Below are 26,670 nucleotides of genomic sequence, written 5' to 3' on the forward strand. Positions count from 1 at the left end.
ATTATACTAAATTTACATTAAACTATATTAAACTATTAATTAACCTACCCTATTATACTAAAATTACATTAAACTATATTAAACTATTAATTAATCTACCCTATTATACTAAAATTACATTAAATTACATTAAACTATATTAAACTATTTATTAACCTACCCTATTATACTAAAATTACATTAAACTAACAATTAAATTAACTATATTACATATTTAAACACCTAACCCTAATAAAAAACACAAAGTTGTTACACAAAATAAAAAAATAAATTATCAAATATTTAAACTAATTACACCTAATCTAATAGCCCTATGAAAATAAAAAAGCCCCCCCAAAATAAAAAAAAACCCTAGCCTACACTAAACTACCAATAGGCCCTTAAAAGGGCCTTTTGCAGAGCATTGCCCCAAAGAAATCAGCTCTTTTACTTGTAAATAAAAATACAAATACCCCCAACAGTAAAACCCACCACCCACACAACCAACCCCCCCAAATAAAAAAAACCTATCTAAAAAACCTAAGCTCCCCATTGCCCTGAAAAGGTCATTTGTATGGGCATTGCCCTTAAAAGGGCATTTAGCTCTTTTTCAGCCCAAACCCCTAATCTAAAATTAAAACCCACCCAATAAACACTTAAAAAAAACCTAACACTAACCCCAGAAGATCCACTTACAGTTTTTGAAGACCGGACATCCATCCTCAGCGAAGCAACAGAAGTCCTCAGCGAAGCCGGCAGAGCTGCTCCATCTTCAAGACATCAGATGCGGAGCATCCTCTTCTTACGACGTCTTCTGAAGAATGAAGTTTCCCTTTAAATGACATCATCCAAGATGGCGTCCCTTACATTCTGATTGGCTGATAGAATTCTATCAGCCAATAGTAATGTAAGGGACGCCATCTTGGATGACGTCATTTAAAGGGAAACTTCATTCTTGAGAAGACGTCGTAAGAAGAGGATGCTCTGCTTCGGATGTCTTGAAGATGGAGCCGCTCCGCGCCGGATGGATGAAGATAGAAGATGCCGTCTGGATGAAGACTTCGGCCCGCTTGGATGAAGACTTCTGCCGGCTTCGCTGAGGACTTCTGCTGCTTTGTTGAGGTCTTCAAAAACTGTAAGTGGATCTTCGGGGGTTAGTGTTAGGTATTTTTAAGGGTTTATTGGGTGGGCTTTAATTTTAGATTAGGGGTTTAGGCTGAAAAGGAGCTAAATGCCCTTTTAAGGGCAATGCCCATCCAAATGCCATCTAAATGCCCTTTTCAGGGCAATGGGGAGCTTAGGTTTTTTAGATAGGTTTTTTATTTGGGGGGGTTGGTTGTGTAAGTGGTGGGTTTTACTGTTAGGGGGTATTTGTATTTTTTTTTTTTTCCTTTTAAAATAAGCTTTTAATTTGCTGAAGTGCAGTTGTCATTGTAAACAAAGCATATTATTACAGAAACCCAGCAATATTTTAATATTTAAACAAAACATACTTTTAGAAACGCAGAATGCATTCTAGTCTGCTGGCCTTAAAAACGAACCCCCCCAGCCATTCACAGAATATTTTATATATTGTATTAAACCTGAAAGTGACTAGATTGAATTCCGAATTTTGCACAGCAACTAAGAATTAAAGTTTCTATTAGTTGTAAACAAAATATGTCAGTCGTAATTTAATTCTTCTTTAAAGGTGGCAGCTTTATCATTTTTAAACTAATTAAGTCATTTTAAAATGAAAGAAATAATGGAGTTTTACACCATCAGTTACTAGGATTACTAGATTGATCAATAATGTTACTATTTGGTCTCTAGACAAGAAAGTCCAGGTGGTCACTCCAGTAGATCAGTAGTAAGATTCATCAAGGGATTCTTAAGCTTCAATAAATCATACAATTCTAGCACTTAAAAGAACAGTAAAGTCAAAATTAAACCCCCATGATTTCAATATAATTTATATTTATAAAATATATATTTATTCATTCTCAATGTATTGTTTGTTCAAGGAGCAGCAATGCACTAGTAGTGCAGTGCTGCTTTTGAGTCCACCTATGTATGCTCTTTAACAAAGGATACCAAGAAAACACAGCAAATTTGATAATAGAGGTATATTCGAAAGTTGTGTAAAACTGCATGTTCTATCTGAATCATGAAAGTTTCATTTTGACTCTACTGGTCCCTATAATGTTTGGATTTTCCTGCACTCTCCAGATTTTGGTGGATTTGCAGATCTGAAGTATATAATAAGCTCTTGGAAAGGGGAGTGGACACGTGCATGTGTGCGACAGGGAGTGGACACGTGCATGTGTGCGACAGGGAGTGGACACGTGCATGTGTGCGACAGGGAGTGGACACGTGCATGTGTACGACAGGGAGTGGACACGTGCATGTGTACGACAGGGAGTGGACACGTGCATGTGTACGACAGGGAGTGGACACGTGCATGTGTACGACAGGGAGTGGACACGTGCATGTGTACGACAGGGAGTGGACACGTGCATGTGTACGACAGGGAGTGGACACGTGCATGTGAACGACAGGGAGTGGACACGTGCATGTGAACGACAGGGAGTGGACACGTGCATGTGAACGACAGGGAGTGGACACGTGCATGTGAACGACAGGGAGTGGACACGTGAATGTGAACGACAGGGAGTGGACACGTGAATGTGTACGACAGGGAGTGGACACGTGCATGTGAACGACAGAGTGACGTTATAGTGGACTGTTCAGTAACTGGATTGGTCCATGAAAATATAAGGATATTATATATAAAGAAATAGATGCAACATTCTTTGGTGGTACATATTACATATCAAACTAATGCTGTGACAGTGCATGAAATAGGATTTGGCTTCAAATTCCCAAAGTGCTTTGATTCATTGTAGGATCTCACATTCAAGATGATAATCGAAATACATTATTTTACACAATTAACATTTCACCAAAGTCTGCATCTGTAATCAGTCAACATAAACCATTAACTTTTGATTATCGAGTCGATGGAATAGTCTAAAACTGCATAAAAAGGCATCTAGAGACTAGATGCATGACCTACAGTATTCTGATTTTCAGTAGGTTATGTGAAATCCTTACAATGTTATGCTGAACACACAGTACATTTTAGTCATGGGACTCCACAACCCATGATGAACTTAATACAATGCTTGTGATTTAGAAAACGGATGTACAACATTTACAAAGAACATTCCACTTATAAAATGACAGTGAAAGCAAAACAAAACTAGTACATTTTAAAGAAATATCTATTATAATTTAAAGGTGAAATAGATCTAATTAATTGACTGAAGCAAATTGGTTGCAACTGGTGTGTGATCACTCAAAATGAACTGAAATACAATGTTTTAAGCTTCTATAGTCAAACAGGTGTATTAAAAGAGGTTGTTCATCTATTTATGCACAATTCCTATCCACTAGAAGATAACTACAATATAGATATTTGTTTTGCCAAGAACAGTTCAGCAATCTCATTACAGTTATTTAAAACCCCCCGATATAACTAGATTTTTTTATTGCAGGAATCCTAATGTAAGATACATTATCTAGATTTCCAGAGCTTAAAACAAAATCCCCCAAAAAATCTACAAATGTTTAAGCAAGTTTATAAAAAAAATAATAACTTGCATTAATGGATGCCCTGAATTAGTAACCATTCAGTACATGATGGATTTACAGAGTGAGTTATACTGGCCACAAAAGGGAAAGATCCTAAGCACCATTATGACCTCAACCTCATTAATGCAAGATTATCTACTAATATGGTTTGCACCTTTTGTTTACTAAACCACATTTGTTTTTGATGAAAGCGTTAATTATATGCTCAGCTATTTTTGAGAAGGGTGGGGACCTCTTCTTGCCCTGCAGTGACTTTCATTGGTCCCGAACGGCTGTGGAAACAACTGTATCGTGATGAGCTAAGTTGTACGCAGAGGAGATGACAAACAGTAAACTAATATAATAAAACAAAGTACATTGCATCAGGACTAGTTTATACTCCCAATAACATATAGCTATACAGAAGTACAGTACATTATTTTGTAGCTGCCTATGTACCTTTAGCATGGAACAGTACTTAAAAGGGATATAAAACCCATTTCCTTCTTTCATGACTCAGACAGAACAGGCAATTCCAAGCACCCTTCCAATGTACCCCTAAGTTTAATTTTTCTTTCTTCCCCTGGCATCTCCATCCGAAAAACAGAAATGCAAGCCTAGGAGCCGGCCCACCCCCGGTTCAGCACCTAGGTAGCGCCTAATCAGCAAGCGCCACCCAGGGTGCCGAACCAAAAATGGTCCGGCTCCCAAGCCCACATTCCTGCCCTTCCAAACAAAGACACCAAGAGAACAAAGAAAAATTGATGATAATAATAGGAGCAAACTAGAAATCTGCTCAAAAATCGCATGCTCCATCTGAATCATGAAAGAAGAAAATTGGGCTTCATATAACGTTAAATAAACCACTATTGGATCCAAATTAAAAAATATCCATTGTATTTATGCCTAATTTCATACACACACGGTGGCAACCAAATATGCTTTAGGGCTATACTTACATTATAGAATTGAAAAAGGAAGGTTACATATGAAAAAAAATAAGATATATTGGCATACAATCTTCTTTAGCATATACATATTTTACAGATATTAAGGATTTAATCTTTATGTTTAAAGGGAAACAATACAATATTGTGTCTACCAATAAGTTGGATATGGAAGACTTATTTTGGAATGTAAAACAAAAAGTGCATTTAATATACATACACATACAATGTGCATTGTGTATAGAGTACTCTTGCATAAAAATCAGACAAACTCAGGAGCAAATGAACTCCGTTTACACTTCATTGCATTCATTTACTAACCGGAAGAATATATCACAAAATGTAAAATTATTATTTTTGTCTGTTTGCATATATGTATGTGTATGTATATACACACACACACACTATAAGACCTAAAGGAATAACAAATTAGAACTTTAATGAAAAGACAGATGGTGATATGGTTCATCATGAACATTTCTAAATACCTTAGAATTTGTCTTGTCAAAAAAAAAAAAAAAAAAAAATTTGAAAACCTTTGCATAAGGGAAAAAAACAAACCATGGGGAAATCTACAAACAGAATTTATGCCACAGCAGATAAGTGAAACAGATTAAGGTAGCCAGAGCTTGTCACTGGTTTCAGGTAGCTGGAGTGTGGCAGAGCTGGTGGTTTAAGGTTTTATGTCTGTAAAGACTATGAGAATTCAGATATAGGCACAGTCCAGTTCAGAGGAGCGAAGGCTCTCCAATAAGGCAGGGTCCCTCACAGAAGAACACATCAGAAGAAACTGCTCTTCTTTTGCTGGTCTGAAGTGATTTTGACTCCTTGGTTGCTTCCTTGAGGGCTGTTCCCCTCCATTTTCTTGTCCATTTTTGCTTTGATGTCTCTTGCCAATGTGAAAAATGCATTTTCAACATTGATATTTGCCTTCGCACTAGTCTCCATGAACTTAATTCCATACTCAAGAGCCAACTTTTCGCCCCTCTCTTTGGATACCTGTCGTTTTTCATTGACGTCACATTTGCTCCCAAGGATAATTTTCTCAACATCAGCTGACGCATGTTCCTCTATATTTCTGATCCAATTTTTGATATTGTCAAAGGAATTTTCATTGGTGATATCATATACCAACATAATACCCATTGCCCCTCGGTAATAAGCTGTTGTGATTGTGCGAAACCGTTCCTGTCCTGCAGTATCCCATATTTGTAGTTTAATTCTTTTGCCATCTAATTCTATAGTTCTAATTTTGAAGTCAATACCTATTGTAGATATAAAGGTAGAGTTGAAGGCATCCTCTGAGAACCTAAATAATACGCTGGTCTTCCCGACCCCAGAGTCCCCGATAAGAAGCAGTTTGAACAAATAATCGTAAGTCTTCGCCATATTAAAAAAGTACTATACAGGAAATACCAGCGCGTAGAAGCAATTTGCTGACACCCTTGTCAATCTATGAAAAAGTGCCTGCTGACTGGTAGCTGGCTCTCTGACGTCATGTAGTGGCCGCCCATCTCTGGGGACCCCCCGCGGCCGATCCCAGCGTAAAGTTTATCTGGGTAAGCGGCTGAGTCAAACCGGGTATTTGTATTTTTATTTACAGGTAAAAGAGCTGATTTGTTTGGTGCAATGCCCCGCAAAAGGCCCTTTTGAGGGCCATTGGTAGTTTAGTGTAGGCTAGGTTTTTTTTAATTTGAGGGGGGCTTTTTATTTTCATAGAGCTATTAGATTAGGTGTAATTAGTTTAAATATTTGATCATTTATTTTTTATTTTGTGTAACAGTGTTTTTTATTTTGTGTAACTTAGTGTTTTTTATTTTGTGTAACTTAGTGTTTTTTATTTTGTGTAACTTAGTTGTTATTTTTTTGTAACTTAGTAATTCTTTATTGTAGATTTCAATAATTTGAGTAGGGTTAGGTGTTTAAATATGTAATATAGTTAATTTAATTGTTAGTTTAATAATAATTTTAGTATAATAGGGTAGGTTAATGAATAGTTTAATATAGTTTAATGTAATTTAATGTAATTTTAGTATAATAGTTAGGTAAATTAATTAATAGTTTAATATAGTTTAATGTAATTTTAGTATAATAGTTAGGGTAGGTTCATTAGTAGCTTAATATAGTTTAATTTAATTCTAAAGGTAAGTTTAAATTTATTATAAGATAGGGATGAGTTAATATTTAATGTAAAGTTAGCGGGTTGTTAGGTTTAGGGGTTAATAGCTTAATTTAGTTTATGGTGATGTGGGGTACTGGTGGTTTAGGGGTTAATAGGTTTAGTAAGTGGTAGTGATGTGGGAGGCCAGGGGTTTAGGGGTTAATGCATTTATTTAGTCCGGGAGCGGCAGAATAGGAGTTAATAACATTATGTAGGTGGCGGTGATGTTGGGGTGGCAGATTAGGGGTGTTTAGACTCGGGGCTTATGTTAGGGTGTTAGGTGTAAACGTAACTTTTATTCTAGCATAGAAATCAATGGGATATCGGGCAGCATCGAACATAAGCTTTCGCTGCTTTTAGACTCCCATTGATTCCTATGGCATCCGCGGCCTCCAGGGTGGCGGATTGAAAACCAGGTACGCTGGTCCAGAATAGTGGAGAGCATACCTATTAGAAATTTGATAAATGGCAAAAGTTGTCAGATAGTGCCGAATTTGTATTCGGAACATCTGTAATGACGTAAGCATCGATCATTGTCGGATTGAGATCGGCGGATCATATGTTACGTCACAAATTTCAACTGTTGCCGGTCTGTAGGCTTTGATAAATGGGGCGAATCAGGCTCGCCACAATTATGCTGCGGAATTCCAGCGTATTTGTGGTTGACGGCTTGATAAATATCCCTTATATTCTTTTTTGAAATTAAAAAATATTTGAATATTGATAAAAAGGTTTTAAAAGGGTTATCTATCTATCTATCTATCTATCTATCTATCTATCTATCTATCTATCTATCTATCTATCTATCTATCTATCTATCTATCTATCTATCTCTGTGAATGTGTGTATATGTACATGTCTATCTATGTGTATAAACAATATGTGTATACATGTGTATTTATGTGTATAAATGTGTACTGTATGTGTACACATACATATATACACATATAAACACATAACTACATATTTACACACACACACACACACACATATATATATATATATATATATATATATATATATATATATATATATATATATATATATATATATATATATATATATATGTGTGTGTGTGTGCTTTTGAGTCCTTCCCAGTCAAATACCTTTAAACATTCAATATAATTTGCATTAATTTTTTTATATGTTTTAATGTGTTTTGCATAGAAATACTTGAAATTCCTATGTTCTTCACTTAGAGAAAAATATATATTGTTTTTATTTTTTAATAAATATTTTTAATTTATATTTTTAAAGATATTTTTAATAGATATTTCTGAATATATCTGTATATACAATATATATCTATATCAATCTATCTATCTATCTATCTATCTATCTATCTATCTATCTATCTATCTTAGTACATATTCATATAGATATATAAGTACAGATATATATTTAAAAAAAAAAAAAAAAAAATATATATATATATATATATATATGGAGAGAGAGATATCTGTTTAAATATAAAAATAACAGGGGAATGTAAGGTAATCATAACCAGAGTTCCCTCTAAGGTCAGTTTTGTGAGTGGTCCAGCAGTGAAACAGTTAATAAGGGAACTACAACTTAAAGTCTGCATTTTGTAGTGTTTGCTAATTGCTTTAATTAACTAGTTCACTGCTGGGCCGCTCACAAAGCTGGCCTTAGAGCAGGGGTCAGCAACCTGGGGTCCCCAGATGTTTTGGAACTACATTTTCCATGGTGCTCAGACAGCCTAAGGAGTGTCTCAGCATCATGGGAAATGTAGTTCCAAAACATCTAGGGGCTCAAGGTTGCTGACCCCTGCCTCAGAGGAAACACTGACCTAACGCACCATTGGCTTAAGCGCAGTGTCGGGTTAGTGCGTGAGGGGTATCTAATAGGCATTTCTTCAGCGTGTCCTATAAAACTTTACGGAGAGGAGTTAGTATGGTCAGAATATCCTATGTCTTGGAGTTAACACGCCTGAGTCTTTCGCTCACACTTTAAATTGTAATACCTGCTGTAATGCGGCCACTTGTAATCTGGGTCACAGTCGGCATCAGTGCTGAATAAATTAGTAGTCTTGCTTACACTTTTGCTGCGTATCTTGTGCATCCATGAAGGTTTGTTAAACCCTACTTGAAAAGCCTGTGGTATTCTATCTCTTACAGACATTTCTTTTTTTATTTATACATTTTTTTTTGGCATTCCCAGAAATATTGTGCTTTTTTCTAATTTATCTGACAGTGTCACTTATTTACTGGAATAGCTTTAAAAATCTAAAATGGGCCCCAAGTGCTGGTGCATAGCAGCAAGTCGATACATAGGTGTGTACCTATGTGGTCATTATCTGTGTACAGATACTCAACAGAATTATACTGTGCAGCATACTCATCAGTGTATAGATACTCACATCATTATACAGAGCAGGGTGTTTACTATTATTGTATAGATATTCTGTCATTATACAGCACAGCATATTTATCAGCGTATACATACGTATCATATTTTTATAGAGCAGTGCAGGGCCGCCATCAGGCGGTGACAGGGGTGACTCCTGTCAGGGGCCCAATGAGGCAAGAACAGCTAAAAAAAAAAATTTTTTTTTTAAATTTTGGTAGCCACCAGTGGGTACTACAGCAGAATGCTAATTAAGCATGGGAAATGTTATTACAAGGAGTAAAGTATTAGCATTTGAGAGGATTTCTGAGTGTGCACTAAACCACTATGCACAGTGTGAGACAGACTTGGCACTTTGTACAGTGTGTGCCTGAGTCAGACGGCAGATCACTTTCATTTGCAGAGGAGGTAGGACTTACTTAGTAAATGTTTTTAATTTCTTTGTGCAATTTTGGATTTTAACTTCAATGTGGTAGTAGTTGTATGGTGGGGCCAGGGGTCCATAAAAACATTTTTTTTTAGCAGCAGTATATTTATGATTATTTGACAATGCTGTAGAAATTCTATATTTAAAGCCATGCAGAAATGTTTCCTCCTCAATACACAAATGGTAGGTGCCCTTTTGGCAGATATGAATTTTTTAATTAATATATATATATAATAATTACATTCCCGTTTACTGCCCCTTTATGCAAGGATTTTCCAAATGCAAGGAGGCATTTTAGCTAAGATTTTTACATCTGCATAAAATGTTATACTCTCAAACTAAGATTACTCAGGCCTAGATTTAGAGTTCGGCGGTAGCCGTCAAAACCAGCGTTAGAGGCTCCTAACGCTGGTTTTGGGCGCCCGCTGGTATTTGGAGTCAGTGATTAAAGGGTCTAACGCTCACTTTTCAGCCGCGACTTTTCCATACCGCAGATCCCCCTACGCCATTTGCGTAGCCTATCTTTTCAATGGGATCTTTCTAACGCTGGTATTTAGAGTCGTTTCTGCAGTGAGCGTTAGAGCTCTAACGACAAGATTCCAGCCGCCTGAAAAAAGCAGGAGTTAAGAGCTTTCTGGCTAACGCCGGTTTCTAAAGCTCTTAACTACTGTACCCTAAAGTACACTAACACCCATAAACTACCTATGTACCCCTAAACCGAGGTCCCCCCACATCGCCGCCACTCGATTAAAATTTTTAACCCCTAATCTGCCGACCGCCACCTACGTTATACTTATGTACCCCTAATCTGCTGCCCCTAACCCCGCCGACCCCTATATTATATTTATTAACCCCTAACTTGCCCCCCACAACGTCGCCGCAAGCTACTTAAAATAATTAACCCCTAATCTTCCGACCGCAAATCGCCGCCACCTACGTTATCCCTATGTACCCCTAATCTGCTGCCCCTAACATCGCCGACCCCTATGTTATATTTATTAACCCCTAATCTGCCCCCCACAACGTCGCCGACACCTACCTACACTTATTAACCCCTAATCTGCCGACCGGAGCTCACCGCTATTCTAATAAATGTATTAACCCCTAAAGCTAAGTCTAACCCTAACACTAACACCCCCCTAAGTTAAATATAATTTTTATCTAACGAAATAAATTAACTCTTATTAAATAAATGATTCCTATTTAAAGCTAAATACTTACCTGTAAAATAAATCCTAATATAGCTACAATATAAATTACATTTATATTATAGCTATTTTAGGATTAATATTTATTTTACAGGCAACTTTGTAATTATTTTAACCAGGTACAATAGCTATTAAATAGTTAAGAACTATTTAATAGTTACCTAGTTAAAATAATTACAAATTTACCTGTAAAATAAATCCTAACCTAAGATATAATTAAACCTAACACTACCCTATCAATAAAATAATTAAATAAACTACCTACAATTACCTACAATTAACCTAACACTACACTATCAATAAATTAATTAAACACAATTGCTACAAATAAATACAATTAAATAAACTATCTAAAGTACAAAAAATAAAAAAGAACTAAGTTACAGAAAATAAAAAAATATTTACAAACATAAGAAAAATATTACAACAATTTTAAACTAATTACACCTACTCTAAGCCCCCTAATAAAATAACAAAGACCCCCAAAATAAAAAATTCCCTACCCTATTCTAAAATACAAAAATTACAAGCTCTTTTATCTTACCAGCCCTGAACAGGGCCCTTTGCGGGGCATGCCCCAAGAATTTCAGCTCTTTTGCCTGTAAAAAAAAACATACCATACCCCCCCCAACATTACAACCCACCACCCACATACCCCTAATCTAACCCAAACCCCCTTAAATAAACCTAACACTAATCCCCTGAAGATCTTCCTACCTTGTCTTCACCATCCAGGTATCACCGATCCGTCCTGGCTCCAAGATCTTCATCCAACCCAAGCGGGGGTTGGCGATCCATAATCCGGTGCTCCAAAGTCTTCCTCCTATCCGGCAAGAAGAGGACATCCGGACCGGCAAACATCTTCTCCAAGCGGCATCTTCTATGTTCTTCCATCCGATGACGACCGGCTCCATCTTGAAGACCTCCAGCGCGGATCCATCCTCTTCTTCCGACGACTAGACGACGAATGACGGTTCCTTTAAGGGACGTCATCCAAGATGGCGTCCCTCGAATTCCGATTGGCTGATAGGATTCTATCAGCCAATCGGAATTAAGGTAGGAATTTTCTGATTGGCTGATGGAATCAGCCAATCAGAATCAAGTTCAATCCGATTGGCTGATCCAATCAGCCAATCAGATTGAGCTCGCATTCTATTGGCTGTTCCGATCAGCCAATAGAATGCGAGCTCAATCTGATTGGCTGATTGGATCAGCCAATCGGATTGAACTTGATTCTGATTGGCTGATTCCATCAGCCAATCAGAATATTCCTACCTTAATTCCGATTGGCTGATTGGTTCCTATCAGCCAATCGGAATTCGAGGGACGCCATCTTGGATGACGTCCCTTAAAGGAACCGTCATTCGTCGTCTAGTCGTCGGAAGAAGAGGATGGATCCGCGCTGGAGGTCTTCAAGATGGAGCCGGTCGTCATCGGATGGAAGAACATAGAAGATGCCGCTTGGAGAAGATGTTTGCCGGTCCGGATGTCCTCTTCTTGCCGGATAGGAGGAAGACTTTGGAGCACCGGATTATGGATCGCCAACCCCCGCTTGGGTTGGATGAAGATCTTGGAGCCAGGACGGATCGGTGATATCTGGATGGTGAAGACAAGGTAGGAAGATCTTCAGGGGATTAGTGTTAGGTTTATTTAAGGGGGTTTGGGTTAGATTAGGGGTATGTGGGTGGTGGGTTGTAATGTTGGGGGGGGGTATTGTATGTTTTTTTTTACAGGCAAAAGAGCTGAAATTCTTGGGGCATGCCCTGCAAAGGGCCCTGTTCAGGGCTGGTAAGGTAAAAGAGCTTGTAATTTTTGTATTTTAGAATAGGGTAGGGAATTTTTTATTTTGGGGGTCTTTGTTATTTTATTAGGGGGCTTAGAGTAGGTGTAATTAGTTTAAAATTGTTGTAATATTTTTCTTATGTTTGTAAATATTTTTTTATTTTCTGTAACTTAGTTCTCTTTTATTTTTTGTACTTTAGATAGTTTATTTAATTGTATTTATTTGTAGCAATTGTGTTTAATTAATTTATTGATAGTGTAGTGTTAGGTTAATTGTAGGTAATTGTAGGTAGTTTATTTAATTATTTTATTGATAGGGTAGTGTTAGGTTTAATTATATCTTAGGTTAGGATTTATTTTACAGGTAAATTTGTAATTATTTTAACTAGGTAACTATTAAATAGTTCTTAACTATTTAATAGCTATTGTACCTGGTTAAAATAATTACAAAGTTGCCTGTAAAATAAATATTAATCCTAAAATAGCTATAATATAAATGTAATTTATATTGTAGCTATATTAGGATTTATTTTACAGGTAAGTATTTAGCTTTAAATAGGAATCATTTATTTAATAAGAGTTAATTTATTTCGTTAGATAAAAATTATATTTAACTTAGGGGGGTGTTAGTGTTAGGGTTAGACTTAGCTTTAGGGGTTAATACATTTATTAGAATAGCGGTGAGCTCCGGTCGGCAGATTAGGGGTTAATAATTGAAGGTAGGTGTCGGCGATGTTAGGGAGGGCAGATTAGGGGTTAATACTATTTATGATAGGGTTAGTGAGGCGGATTAGGGGTTAATACATTTATTATAGTAGCGCTCAGGTCCGCTCGGCAGATTAGGGGTTAATAAGTGTAGGTAGGTGTCGGCGACGTTGTGGGGGGCAGATTAGGGGTTAATAAATATAACATAGGGGTCGGCGATGTTAGGGCAGCAGATTAGGGGTACATAGGGATAACGTAGGTGGCGGCGGTTTACGGAGCGGCAGATTAGGGGTTAAAAGTGTAATGCAGGGGTCAGCGATAGCGGGGGCGGCAGATTAGGGGTTAATAAGTGTAAGGTTAGGGGTGTTTAGACTCGGGGTACATGTTAGAGTGTTAGGTGCAGACGTAGGAAGTGTTTCCCCATAGGAAACAATGGGGCTGCGTTAGGAGCTGAACGCTGCTTTTTTGCAGGTGTTAGGTTTTTTTTCAGCTCAAACAGCCCCATTGTTTCCTATGGGAGAATCGTGCACGAGCACGTTTTTGATGCCGGCCGCGTCCGTAAGCAACTCTGGTATCGAGAGTTGCATTTGCGGTAAAAATGCCCTACGCTCCTTTTTTGGAGCCTAACGCAGCATTTGTTTTAACTCTCGATACCAGAGTTACATTTATGGTGCGGCCAGAAAAAAGCCCGCGGAGCGTTAACAGCCCTTTTACCGCCGAACTCTAAATCTAGGCCTCAGTGTTTGAAATGAGACAGGTTAACTTAAAACTGTTCCGTTTACACTACAGCTGACTTAATTTTGAAATACATACAAACAAGCCTAAATCCTGCATTTAACCAGATCTAATGGTATGAGTACCACAGCTTATGGTTCCACCAAGACCATATAGAGTACAGCATTTTCAAAATCCATAAGTACAGCTGACAGATGGGAACATTTGTTCACTATATTTGAAGAGGTGCTCTTGGTTGGGGAAAATGGGGAAACAAAAACAAACATATGTCAACCTTTTAAAAGTACTTTTCTTCATCTAGCCATCTACCCAGATCATTAATGTACAATTTGAATTCACAGAATTATTTTTGTATGCACATTTACAAATATGATTCTTTAAAAAGTGATCTCTTCATTTCTGCAATTTTTTTATCATGCATGTCACACACTGTTAATTTAGAGGATGCAATGTGCAGAAATGTTACCTCCTGTGAGTGTTTCTGTGGGTGTCTGTGTTTATGTCTTTGTGCTTTTGTTTGTGTCTCTATGAGTGTGTATGTATTTTTTTTCTGTGGGTCTGTCTGTGAGGGTGGGTCTGTATGTCTTTGTGCATTTCTGTGGATGTTTGGGAGGGTGTGTGCGTATGTCTTTGTGCTTTTTCTATGGGTGTCTCTGTGAGGGTGTATATATGTATGTCTTTGTGTATTTTCTCTGGATGGCTCTGTGAGGGTGGGTGTGTATGTCTTTGTGTTTTCTGTGGATGTCTCTGTGAGGGTGTGTGTGTGTATGTATGTATGTCTGTGTTTTCTGTGGATGTCTCTGTGAGGGTGTGTGTTTTCTGTGGGTGTCTCTGTGAGGGTGTGTGTATGTCTTTGTGTGTTTTCTGTGGATGTCTCAGTGAGGGTGTGTGTGTGCATATATGTATTTGTGTGTTTATGTCTTTGTGTGTTTTCTGTGGGGGTCTCTGTGTGTGTATGTGTGTATGTCTTTGTGTGTTTTCTGAGGCTGTCTCTGTCTGTTTCCTTGGGTGTATGTGCAAGTTTGTGTTTGAGTGTGTGTGTGTCCATTGTCTGTTCCTTTTTAGGACATTTTGACCTTACTACTGATTATTCACACCTTTCTACAGACTTTGAGACTAATGAGACTTTTCCGGAAGTCACCAATCCACCATTTAACCTTTAAATTATTGTTTTGGCAGTTCAGGGCCCTTCCTTTCTGCCACTGCATGCTGTTGTCATCATTTAGTTGGCATCTTCCTTGACAAAAAGATAATCAGAACTCCATATTTGGTTTTGCAATTCTCCCTTTTTGACAAAACTGTAGTCTACCTCATTACTTGTCAGGTCAATGTAAACAAGTGCTGAGTGTCTGTTTGGGTGCCTATGTCTGAGTGTGTTTCTTTGCATGTCTGCTAGAGTGTCTATATGTGAATCCTTATGTGTGTGTGTTTCAGTGTGTGAGTGTATCTGTGTGTTTCTGTGTTTGGGTGTTACCACCTTTACAACATTTCCAAGTTTGACTACACTTAAGAATAAAGTGCATATACGTTTTAGTCACTTGGTCAAAATTTGCACATGTCAAAGAGGGGGGGGGGGGGGCTGATCAATGGTTAAGTCAGGGGCCCCAAAATTTCTAGTGGCGGCCCTGGAGCAGTGTACTCATCAGGGTTTAGTGTATAGAAACATACATCATTATACAGCACAATATACACACATACACTCAAAATCATATACATAGGGGCATGTATATTATTTCTATAGCTTATTAATGAGTTACCTTCGGAGAGGGGGCAAATATGGGCCCACTAGGGCCCTCTTTTGAATAGGTCTCCTACTGGTTTTAATGCATGTTTCTTGGCACAGCCAACTGGCATTTCTAGTGCAGCTAATGCAATTTCAGATTATTTGATAACACTGTCAAGATAAACATACATTTTCATAATTGTTAAATCAAGGGCCCCTATGTTCCCCTTAGACCTTATATTCATTCATACTTCTCCTCTGCAAAAGGCATAATTTGGCTAAAAGAAGCTGCTCCTAGGTGGTAACCTACTAAAGAACAAGCTACTGAGCTGTTGTTCACTACTGGTTAAGTGCTTTTATCTCTGACATTTGTTAATTATGACACAGGGAAAGTCTCCCTAATGGTGATGGGGAAACCAGATATGGACTCCCTGTCCAATGAACCTAATGAGGCCCATAGAATGCTGAAACAATCGCCCTTGTTCAGAGGAGGATTACATGGTACTTCGGGGCTGGGATACCCTTTTTTGGTGAGATCAGACTAATATATTTCAGGAAAATTCTCCTCTGGGAAAGGCAAATTTGGGCTAAAAGAGGCTACTCCAAGGTGGTAACCCACCAATGAACAATCTACAGAGCCGTTGTTGTTTTTTTTTTTCTGATTGAGCACTTCTGTCTCTGATATTTCTACTATTCATACACTCACACTCCTTTTTCTCCTCATCCTATACTGATACTCACACATCATATTTGTTATCTATCTATACTATCCTATGATCCATTCCTCTTTCTTTCTTCTCTCACCTTTTCACTCCCCCCTCTCCTCTATCACTCCTTCAACTCTGTTTATTACTAACTACTGCCCTTATTACATAGAGCTCAATTTATCAATCACTGGCGGACAGGTGCGTACATATTTGCCCCTGTCCACCAGGCTTCTTCTCTGGCGGGCAGCAATCTGCTGCCCGCATTTACCATTTCACAGCGCTCCCTGCCCGTGCACAGCCAATCAAGCGCTATCAATCTCCCAGGTCTCTTTCCAAGAGGCGGTGAACAGGGCTGGGAAGCAACGGTCTAATGACCGCTGCTTGATAAATCATGACTGCAGGTTTGCTTGTGCGAATCTGCAATCAAAGTGGAGAAAAGGGCTTGATAAATCTAGCCCATAGTGTCTCATTTTCACTCCCTCTCTTTTCCCCCAACACACTTATTTTTACTCTCTCTCCCCCTCTGACTTAACACACCCTCTATCAACTCCCCTCTCTTTACAATATATTTTCCTTTCTCTTCCCCACCCTTTCTTACCCCTCTAATCACTCATACTTCACAACAACTCTCTTACTGTTTTAAATTAAACAAATGTTTGCATCAGGATTAGTGTATGTGCTCAATCAAAAGCAAACTCAGTTTAATTTTTCACTTAAAAAATCTTTACCCTTCACAATATTTTGTTGGTACATCCATTTCTACAATCCCTAAAAAAACCGTGTTCCTTTTTCCTTTTTTGATTATATACATTTACTGTAATATATTTCTGATAATACAATCCACTAGTGTAGTCACTTTAAAACAATGGTTTTCAGATTAAAAAAATATACTTTTTAAATACAACTTTATCCAACGTTAAGGCTGCTATTTTGTACTAACTGCAAATAATCAGACAACTTCTGATTCAGCTGAAACATTACAGATGCTAAAGTAAAATATAAAAAAGTAAAGGAAATATATTGCTATTACAGCATAATATTGAAGTTTAAAGAGTATTAAAGCGCTAATCTCCCATTTGTCATTTCTATCTACTACAAAACTTAAAATGAATGTAAATTTTGATACTAAAGTGCCCGTTTTTTAAAAATTAAATTAAAAACAGGGGCACTTTAATTCATCAAAATTTACATTTCACTCCTGTTGTGAAAAAAACCTTACCTTTTAAATTTGACAGCAGCTCCAGCTTCCTCTGGTCGTTGCAAGCCATTTCTGATGTCAGAAATGATGGATAGGTCATCCTTGAATCACAGCTTCCCCCCGGAATTAGTGTCTGATTTAAAGCCGTGATTGGAGGAAGCCGGATTCCTCATTTTAGACCCAGGAAGAGGCTTTGCGACGGGCGGAGGAAGCTGGAGCTGCTGTCAAGATTAAAAGGTAAGTTTTTTTTCACAACACGAGTGAAATGTAAATTTTGATGAATTAAAGTGCCCCTATTTTGAATCGAATTTTTAAAAACCAGGCACTTTAGCATCAAAATTTACATTCACTTTAACTCAAACTTAAACACATAACTCAAATAAACGTTAGGCACGGTGCAGGAGAAGGATGAACAAGTATTAGTCACCTTAAGAAAGATCTGCATAATAATTTAACTCTAAGACACTCATTAATTCAAACAGGAAAAGGTGGCAGCAGCTGAAACCCCTAAGAAAACCCCCAAACAGACAAGAGGACAAGGTCTAGAAACTACTTCAAGACTAGCCAGACTCTGTTCAACAGGGTAAGCGAAGGCACCCTAGAGATCTTCAGCATGCTGACCCACAGGGAGGAGCAACCCTAGCTCTGCACTTAGGGACATCGCCCCTTACATTAGCCCAACCGCCATTCTGATGGACCCAGCACTTTGAGCAGGGCAAGACCTCCTGCAAAAGGGGATAAATGCATGACCCCAACCCACTAGTCTAGCGAGCCATTCATCAAATTAGCACAGGGGGAGCAAGAGTGAGAGCCAAGGACTTACCGCAGGCTAGTTCAACTTATCATACCCCTGCCTTGCATAGCTACCAGCAACCCTAAGGAAACCATAATCAATTACTTTACTTGCAAATAAAGAAACAGAGAGAGAGAGAGGGAAAGACTTCCAAGCCAGTCCTAAAGCACAAAGAGGAAACAGGAAGAACTACAACCCCCTTAAATAAGGTAAGTCTAACCCAGCCCACCTAACTGAAACATTGTAGCCAACACATAGAAATGATCTCCATGCACTACAGGGAGAAAGGCCCTTAATTATGCTTCAGGCTGACAAGCAGCCTTACACTTTCATATGAATAAGCTCTTAAAGGGAACGCAAAGTCAAATTTAAACATGCATGATTCAGATTGAGCAAGTAATTTTAAGCTACATTAAAATTAACTTATATTTTCAAATTTACTTTTTTCTCTTAGAAGTTGTTGAAAAGAATTTGTACATATCCTACACTACTGTAAGCTAGCTACTGGTTGGTGGCAGTACATATACGCCTCATGTAATTGTCTCTTCTGATCTGTTCAGCTAGCTCACAGTAGTTGGAAACTTGTTTAAATTTGTTTGTTCTATCTGAATTATGAAAGAAAAAAATTGGGTTCCTTCATGTCCCATTAAGGGTTGAAGTTAAATTAAAATAACCTACTTATTACGTAAATGTGTGGAACTAGATGCAATAACAAACCTTCAATCGACTAAAGATTACCTTAAAGGGACAGTCAAGTCCAAAAATAACTTAAATTTTCCAAATAGGGCATGTAATTTTAAACAACTTTCCAATTTACTTTTATCAACAATTTTGCTTTGTTCTCTTGATATTCTATTTGAAAGCAAACCTAGGGAGGCTCATATGATAATTTCTAAGCCCTTGAAGGCCGCCTCTATTTTATTTACTTTTCACAGCAGGGGAGAGCAAGCTCATGTAGGCCATATAGATAGCATTGTGATCACGCTTGTGGCTAGTGGCAGACACTGCACTAATTGGCAACTATATGCAAAATAACTAAAAGTCATGTGATTAGGGGCGGTCAGAAGATGCTTAGATACAAGTTAGTCACAGAAGTAAAAAGTGTATTAATATAACTGTGTTGGTTTGGCAAAACTGGGGAATGGGTAATAAAGGGATTATCTATCTTTTTAAACAACAAAAATTCTGCTGTTGACTGTCCCTTTAAAGTACAAGAACGTAAAATATTAGATATTTGATAATGCTTTATGTTTTTATATTTGAGTAATGGATATTCCTCTAATGAAAAGGTGTATCCCTAGCACTGATGGTTGCAGTAAGTAGCATGTGAAGCTGGTAGGTCCCAGGGTGTGACTAGGCAGTTTGGGGAGTGGGTAGGTGGTCCTGTGGGTGTGGTTGGCAGGGTAGGGGGAATGCACACCCTCCTCAGCACCACTGGAGAGAAATTTAAACCTCTTTTTAATTCACTAAGGGTCAGATTACAAGTGACGCTTTTTAGAGCTTTCGCTCGCATGCAAACACCACTAGAAGTAACATTTAAGGTGCATGGGTTACTCAAGAGGACACTTAAGTAGTAGATTGTGCACATTACAAAACCATACACTTCTAATTGATATGGGGATATATGATAAAGTGAAATGTTGCTATTACTTTGCAATGAGTCAATAAACTAATGCAGCATATTTGTGGTGCCCCATTGGCTCAATAACACACAAACCTGTGGATGAACACACTGTTACTGTGTATGCTCAGAGGCATAAGCAAAGCATTATACAGTGTTTTTGCTCTGCTGCTTTTTTAAATCAGTTACTCTGTTTAATCTAGAGATGATTTATTAAACAATTCATTTTTAAGCTATAATTACCTCACCTATTTAAATACTGATAAAATAGTCACTGTGGAGCCAAGATATGTTGCAGGAGTAGAACTATTATTAATCTTTAACTTTCCCGGTTGCAAACCACTTTCTTATTTAAAGGGACATGAAACCCAAAAATGTTCTTTCATGATTTAGGTAGAACATACAATTTTAAACAACTTTCCAATTTACTTCTGTTATAAAATTTGCTTCATTCTCTTTGTATCATTTGTTGAAGGAGCAGCAGTGCACTACTGGTTTCTAACTGAACACATGGGTGAGCCACCAATCAGCAGCTAGAATCTAGGTTCTTTGCTGCTACTGAGCTTACCTAGATAAACCTTTCAGTGAAGGATAACAAGAGAAGGAAGCAAATTAAATAATAAAAGTAAATTGGAAAGTTATTTAAAATTGTATGTTCTACCTAAATCGTGAAGTAACATTTTTGTGTTTCATGTCCCTTTAAGTGAATGTGAAAATAAGCTTATATTTAACTTAAAGTAAATTGTTGTCAAACTGGGGTTTTCTCTTTTTATCACTTATATCACGAAATACACAAGGCTGGATTGGCCCACCAGGAGATTTCCCGGTGTGCTGCTGGGGCTGGTCAGCTACAATGTAAAGGGGTTGTAGTACTGGTGAGGTGATGCAGCTGTATCCTCTCTAGGTAAAAAGGAGAGATGTGCGCTAAGCTACTTAACCAAACTCCAAGGGCCCTAATAGATCCTCTAACAATTTTTTTTTTTTAAAATTTTTATTAGTGAAAAGAAAATTCAACATTACAAAATAGATTCAACATAGGATACCCATGTGTATCCTAAAAGTGTATCAAGAAGTATTATTAAATACAAGTGAGCCAATGAGGTTTCTCAAATCGATTTAGCAAAATTGTGACAAGGAGGATATAGCAAAACAAACCAAAACATACAAACAAACAGAAAAGAAGGAAAATAAAAATAAAAATAAATATTTTCCACTCCTCCCTCCTCCTCCTCCTCCCCCTTAGAGTTGACCAATTAATATGGTCCAATAATTTTTCTCTCACTCCCCCCCCACACCGCCCCCCCCATATGCCCACCTCCCTATAATTGAGTATTAAGGATTTTTTCTATGCGGTTAATGAAGGCTTTGTCTTGACTTAAAACAAAGTCCCTCCAGATCTTTATATATGAGTTGTCCTTCTTTTTCTCTAGCCTATAATCGTGAGCCGCCACTAAAGCAGTATTGGTTAAAACATTTTTTGCTTCTTTAACCGAAGGGGCTTGGGGTTTAGTCCAATTAATAAACAGAAGTTTTCTAAGGTTTAATACGGTCGTTAACATAAATTTATCTTTAGTCCCCCATGAAGTACAGGAAGACAGTAATATTATAGATTCGATTGAGAAGATTACTTTAAGGCCTATCATTTGTGAGAGAAAGTAAGCCACTTTTTGCCAAAATTGTTTCACTTTGGGACATTCCCATAAGAGATGGCCCAAGTTTGGGTCACTTAGACAGCACTTAATACATTGGTTCTTAACTTTGCTGTTCCACTTAGCTACCCGTCTTGGAGTGAAGTAATCTCTATTAAAGATTCTAAACTGGGTTTCTCTTAGATATGCTGAATGAGATAACCACAGCGTTATTTTTAAACTTCTGGCAAATTGTTTTAAGAGATCCAAAGGATCTAATATCTTTTCCCAGTACAGCCTTAATTGTGGAATGTTTTTTCCTTCCTCCGCAGTTCTTAGTATTCTATATATTGAGGATAGTGAACATTTTCAGGATTAATATGGTCCAATAACGGATGGTATGAACAAATCTGAGGAAATATATAAAGTAGTTTGTGGACATAATTTTTTACTTGCAAAAAGTAGAACTTGTGAATATTCTGAGCTTTAGGAAAGATATTTTGAAATTCCAAAAAGTTATACAATCTCTTAGCCTTAAAGTAAAAAAACTCTGCAATGACGAGAACTTTAGAGGGTGACCAAGAGCTAAATATATTAGATAGATTGCCTAATGGAAAAAATCAATTGCCTTGAATGGGTAACTATTTACAAATAGTGGCCGATTGCCCAAGTAACCTCATGGTTTTTCTCCATGCACATAAAATATCTTTGAATAAAGGATGGTTAACATTTTTTTTCTCCCAAAATTGTATTTGTTGCGTGTAATATAAACCCCATAGAGTGTGGAGAACAAATCTCTTCCTCTAGATATCTATCAGAGAATTTGAATAATTGAAATAGCCAATCTATTGGAAGGATTAATAAGGCTGCTAGATTATACCATTGCACATTGGGCAAGGCTAAGCCTCCTCCCGTATATGGTTGGTATAGTGACTCTAGCTTTATTCTAGGTTTCCTCCCACATTGTAATATCCTATTTTTACTCTAATCGGAGACGACAGGTTTTTTTATTATATTGTTGCAAAATGTTTAGTAACATTTATTACTATAGAATTACACACTTGTTTAATTTGTTTCTATGTTCTGATTTTAGCTTATTTTAGAAATATAAAACTATTGCTTTTACTAGCTTGTGGTATATAACTTTTTTGTGGTTCACCTCCTAATGTCTTTTTAACCTTTAGCTATTTAGCGCTCCTAAGCATTTCTCTTTGACTGTATCATCTCTACTTTTCTCCTCTGTGCTATATAAGGTCACAAAGTGTTTCCTTGTAAGTTTTATTTCCTAGACCACGTACCCTTTTGTAGCCCTCCTTTTAACAGTTTCTATTGACTAGTCCGTAAGATAGATTTCTCCAGATTACACTATAGATAATCATTTTCACACTGTGAAGGGGGAATCATGGATGAAATTAGGTTGTATGGTGCTAATAAAAGCAACAATCTGTTATTTTTTATTATTCACTAACAAATTTTAATTCAGAATAAAAAAAAATTGTTGGGGAAGGATTATGGTAGTCATCCCCTTGAGAAAATTTGGTGTGTGCATTCTAAAAAGTTGTCGATTTTTCCAGGGCTGCTTTTTATCCCAAGTCTGGCCCTCAAAATCATGTATAACTCCACAACTTATGTTTTATGCTGCCCCTAGATGGTGCAATGCAAGAACAAGTGATAGAAAACCTTCACACCAGTCCTTATTCTAAATGGAATCCTGTGTAAAATCCCCAAATGGCACAGCATTGGTCCCTCTCATGTAGGAGCAAGGAATAACCATTTTCTGACACCGACTAACTTTCATCAGTAGCTTTTCCCCCTTAGCTGACAGTCACAACCACATGGTTTAATGCCCTTTGTGAGAGCATGTCAGGTATCTGTTCTCTGCTGTATGTCCCTTTAACTCTGTCTGTTAAAAGCTTGTCTCTCCCAGCACCAGCTGCTAATTAATGCAGTTAGTTGTGGCATTGCTACAGCTCTCACGCTAAAGAAGCTCTCTCTTCATATCTACAAAGGATTTACAAATACCTTCGCTTTCCTAAAAGCTAAAACTTATACTTGTTTCTCTATCAACAAGAGACCTTTTTTGCTAAGGAACTTTCCTGGATTTCTACAGTTGTATAAAACCGCAACTACCATTACTAAATTATCTGAGCTAAGTACCGACATCCTGAGCGTTCCATTAACTCAGTGCTTCACCGGATTTCACCACCTTTCAACACTACAGATTTATTCTGTTACAGTAAACAGCAAACAAACCGGAAAGAACTGTTCATTTACTCCTATGAGTGTATCCTCCGGAATTGCCAGTATCAAGAACTAGTGTCATTCAAACTGAACTAACCTATTTCCAGTTGTCTCCTTGTTTCCGGTAAGATTGGTTGGAAGATTGTTATCTCCGGTTCACAGATATCTAACTCTCACCGCTGTTAGTTGCGTCACACTGAGTGACAAGCTTGCTCCTCTCTGCAGCGTGAATCGGTCACGCCCACCTGTGACGTCAGTACAGCATCAAGTCTAACGCTGCACAAAAAGAGCAAGTCAGATTTCCCTGCAACAAAGTATTGCCTTAACTTGAACTTATCTTCCATTCTAACATCTTCAAGACCAGCACTTCTCAGCTACTTCCTTTTGATATAAGTTCTAAGCAGGATTCTCTCCTGTAGCCAGTTAGTATTAAACAACATACTTGATTCACTAAAATTAGCAAATCTTCCTTCTTTCTGCTTCTCCATAAGTCTGCAGCTGTGATTCAGTTTATTGCAGCAATAGCATTTACCAAGGACTTTTATTCCTAATAAATTCATACCTAACAGAGCAACATAGATCAGTGACATTACCCACTTAGTAACAAAACAAACTGATGATTTTGCCACTCTGTGGAGTGATGATGGAACCATATGTGTCATTATTTAATCCCCAATAACACACAGAATGATTACCTAAACTCTTTGTGTCAGTAACAAACACAGATCAGCAATGTTACCCACCTTTGGGCCAGATTATGTGGCGCACTATTTACATAAACTTAACGTAAAGTCTTTTTTTGTGCGCTTTGGGTAGCACATATATTTCAAGTTGAAAGTAAAAAGTTTGTGTGTAAGCAAAACCCGACATACACTAACCAAAGGACTTCACAATATTGTGACCCAGTTAATGTATTCACCCCATAAAAGTCAACGGAGAGCACAGAAGAAAAAACCTACTGTTCATGCGCTAACCAGACAGGAGTTATTCAAATTTCACATTCCAATGTTCTTCACTTATAGAACAATGTAATTTTTAGGGTAATTTCCAAAAGGAAAGGTAGCAAAAACCGGACTTGTATACTTGTAATTTATTCAGCAAAGTTGCCAAGTATCAGGTAGATAGACAAATGACACCTGACACATTTCACGCATGCGCACATGCGCTTCAGCAGAGGTCTCTGATGAAGCGCATGTGTGCATGCACGAAATGTGTCAGGTGTCATTTGTCTATCTACCTGATACTTGGCAACTGTGCTGAATAAATTACAAGCATACAAGTTTTTTGACTCTGGTTTTTGCTACCTTTCCTTTTGGAAATTCTTTGCTTCATATAGTGGATGGGATACCGCTTACAGCTTACTGCAGCCTTAAGCCCTGCCTGCAGATGAATGGTGCATTTTACTTTTCTCTCCAACTGACCTCATCACCCGGCGCTTACTCCTAGCACAATAGCTCTGACGTCAGAGCGGGTGGAGAATTCACCAAAGACAGATGTGTTTAAATCCTGTGGCCATTTCCTGCCGACGGGACTGGAGGGCTTTATCGCTCGACTAGAAACGCCGGCGGAGGTTGTCTGCAGTTGTCATACACACGGACCAATCGAAGATTGAGAGGTCTTAAGGATTGGACACAACCTTCTGTTTACTTACCCCTTGCACCAACCTTCAGAAGCAGAGATAAGTACTGTCCACTTTTCTACAAAGTTTGTTTTGGTGACTCTTTGGACATTGCACATTTAGTGCCTCTTGGTACTAGACTAGGCGTATTATTGCCTAACAACATTGAGTATAAAATTTACATCTAATGGACTTCCTCTACATTTGGGAACTGACAAAGTGTATGAAGTCTCAGAACTATACTGACTAATACTCCTAGGAGTCATCTCAAGTGTAGCACATTAGTGCTTTTCTGGAACTTTCATCACACTAATCAGTCATTCTTATCTTACACATTTGCTATTGTATTTTTTGTGTCATTATATATATATATATATATATATATATATATATATATATATATATATATTTATATTTAATAATAAATATTTAATTTAAAAAAATAGGAATAAAAAATATGTGTATCGCACTTTGAATTTTGCGAGTTTAGGTATTACTCGATGTCGGGCTAGCAGAGATGAAGAAGTGTTAACCTCAATGCGTGTTGAAATATTACATATAAATATTAAAAAATAAAAATTAATTATAATTATAATTATATACATACTGTAAAAAATATATATCTATATTCTATGAATTATTTATATTTTTTACAGTATCTATAATGTTTTTTTTTAATTATTATAATAAATATTTTTTAACATTTTATATGTAGTATTTCAAAAACGTGCATTGAGGTTACCAATTCTTGGTGTGCAGGTGTTTCAGTCTGTGAACACCCTTTCAGATTGATTGTATACACAAAAAACTTGGACATTCCTTAAGCACTTTGTCATTTGGAGCAGCTTTTTCTTCTCTCTCTGATTCAATTCTTCATGTGCGCTAACTCGACAGCATGTTAAACCTAACTCGCAAAACACGACACACAATAAGCATATTTTACATTCCTATGTTCTTCACATAGAATGTTTTTTCATTTTTATTATTAGATATATATTTCTATCTATATCTGATAATGTTAATGTAAAATATATAGCAATATATATATATATATATATATATATATATATATATATATATATATATATAGGTATAGGTATATACAGATTATATAGAAAAATATAGTTACAATAAAAAAAAAACATTTCCTTGTACGTGAAGAACATTGGAATGTGAAATATGTACAGTATATATAAAGTTAAACACAAATACATAAGT

At 37.2% G+C, this 26,670-nt stretch overlaps 1 protein-coding gene across 1 annotated transcript; it reads right to left on the minus strand.

Annotated features, from left to right (window-relative positions):
* Positions 1-5,083: 5,083 nt before the first annotated feature.
* Positions 5,084-5,996, minus strand: LOC128665093 (ras-related protein Rab-8A-like). Its single transcript, XM_053719840.1, has one exon. The coding sequence runs from the start codon at positions 5,925-5,927 to the stop codon at positions 5,319-5,321; it is 609 nt and encodes a 202-aa protein (XP_053575815.1). The 5' UTR covers positions 5,928-5,996; the 3' UTR covers positions 5,084-5,318.
* Between the last annotated feature and the right edge of the window lie 20,674 nt (positions 5,997-26,670).

Source organism: Bombina bombina, chromosome 6 (assembly GCF_027579735.1).
Source record: "Bombina bombina isolate aBomBom1 chromosome 6, aBomBom1.pri, whole genome shotgun sequence".
Taxonomy (NCBI): Eukaryota; Metazoa; Chordata; class Amphibia; order Anura; family Bombinatoridae; genus Bombina; species Bombina bombina.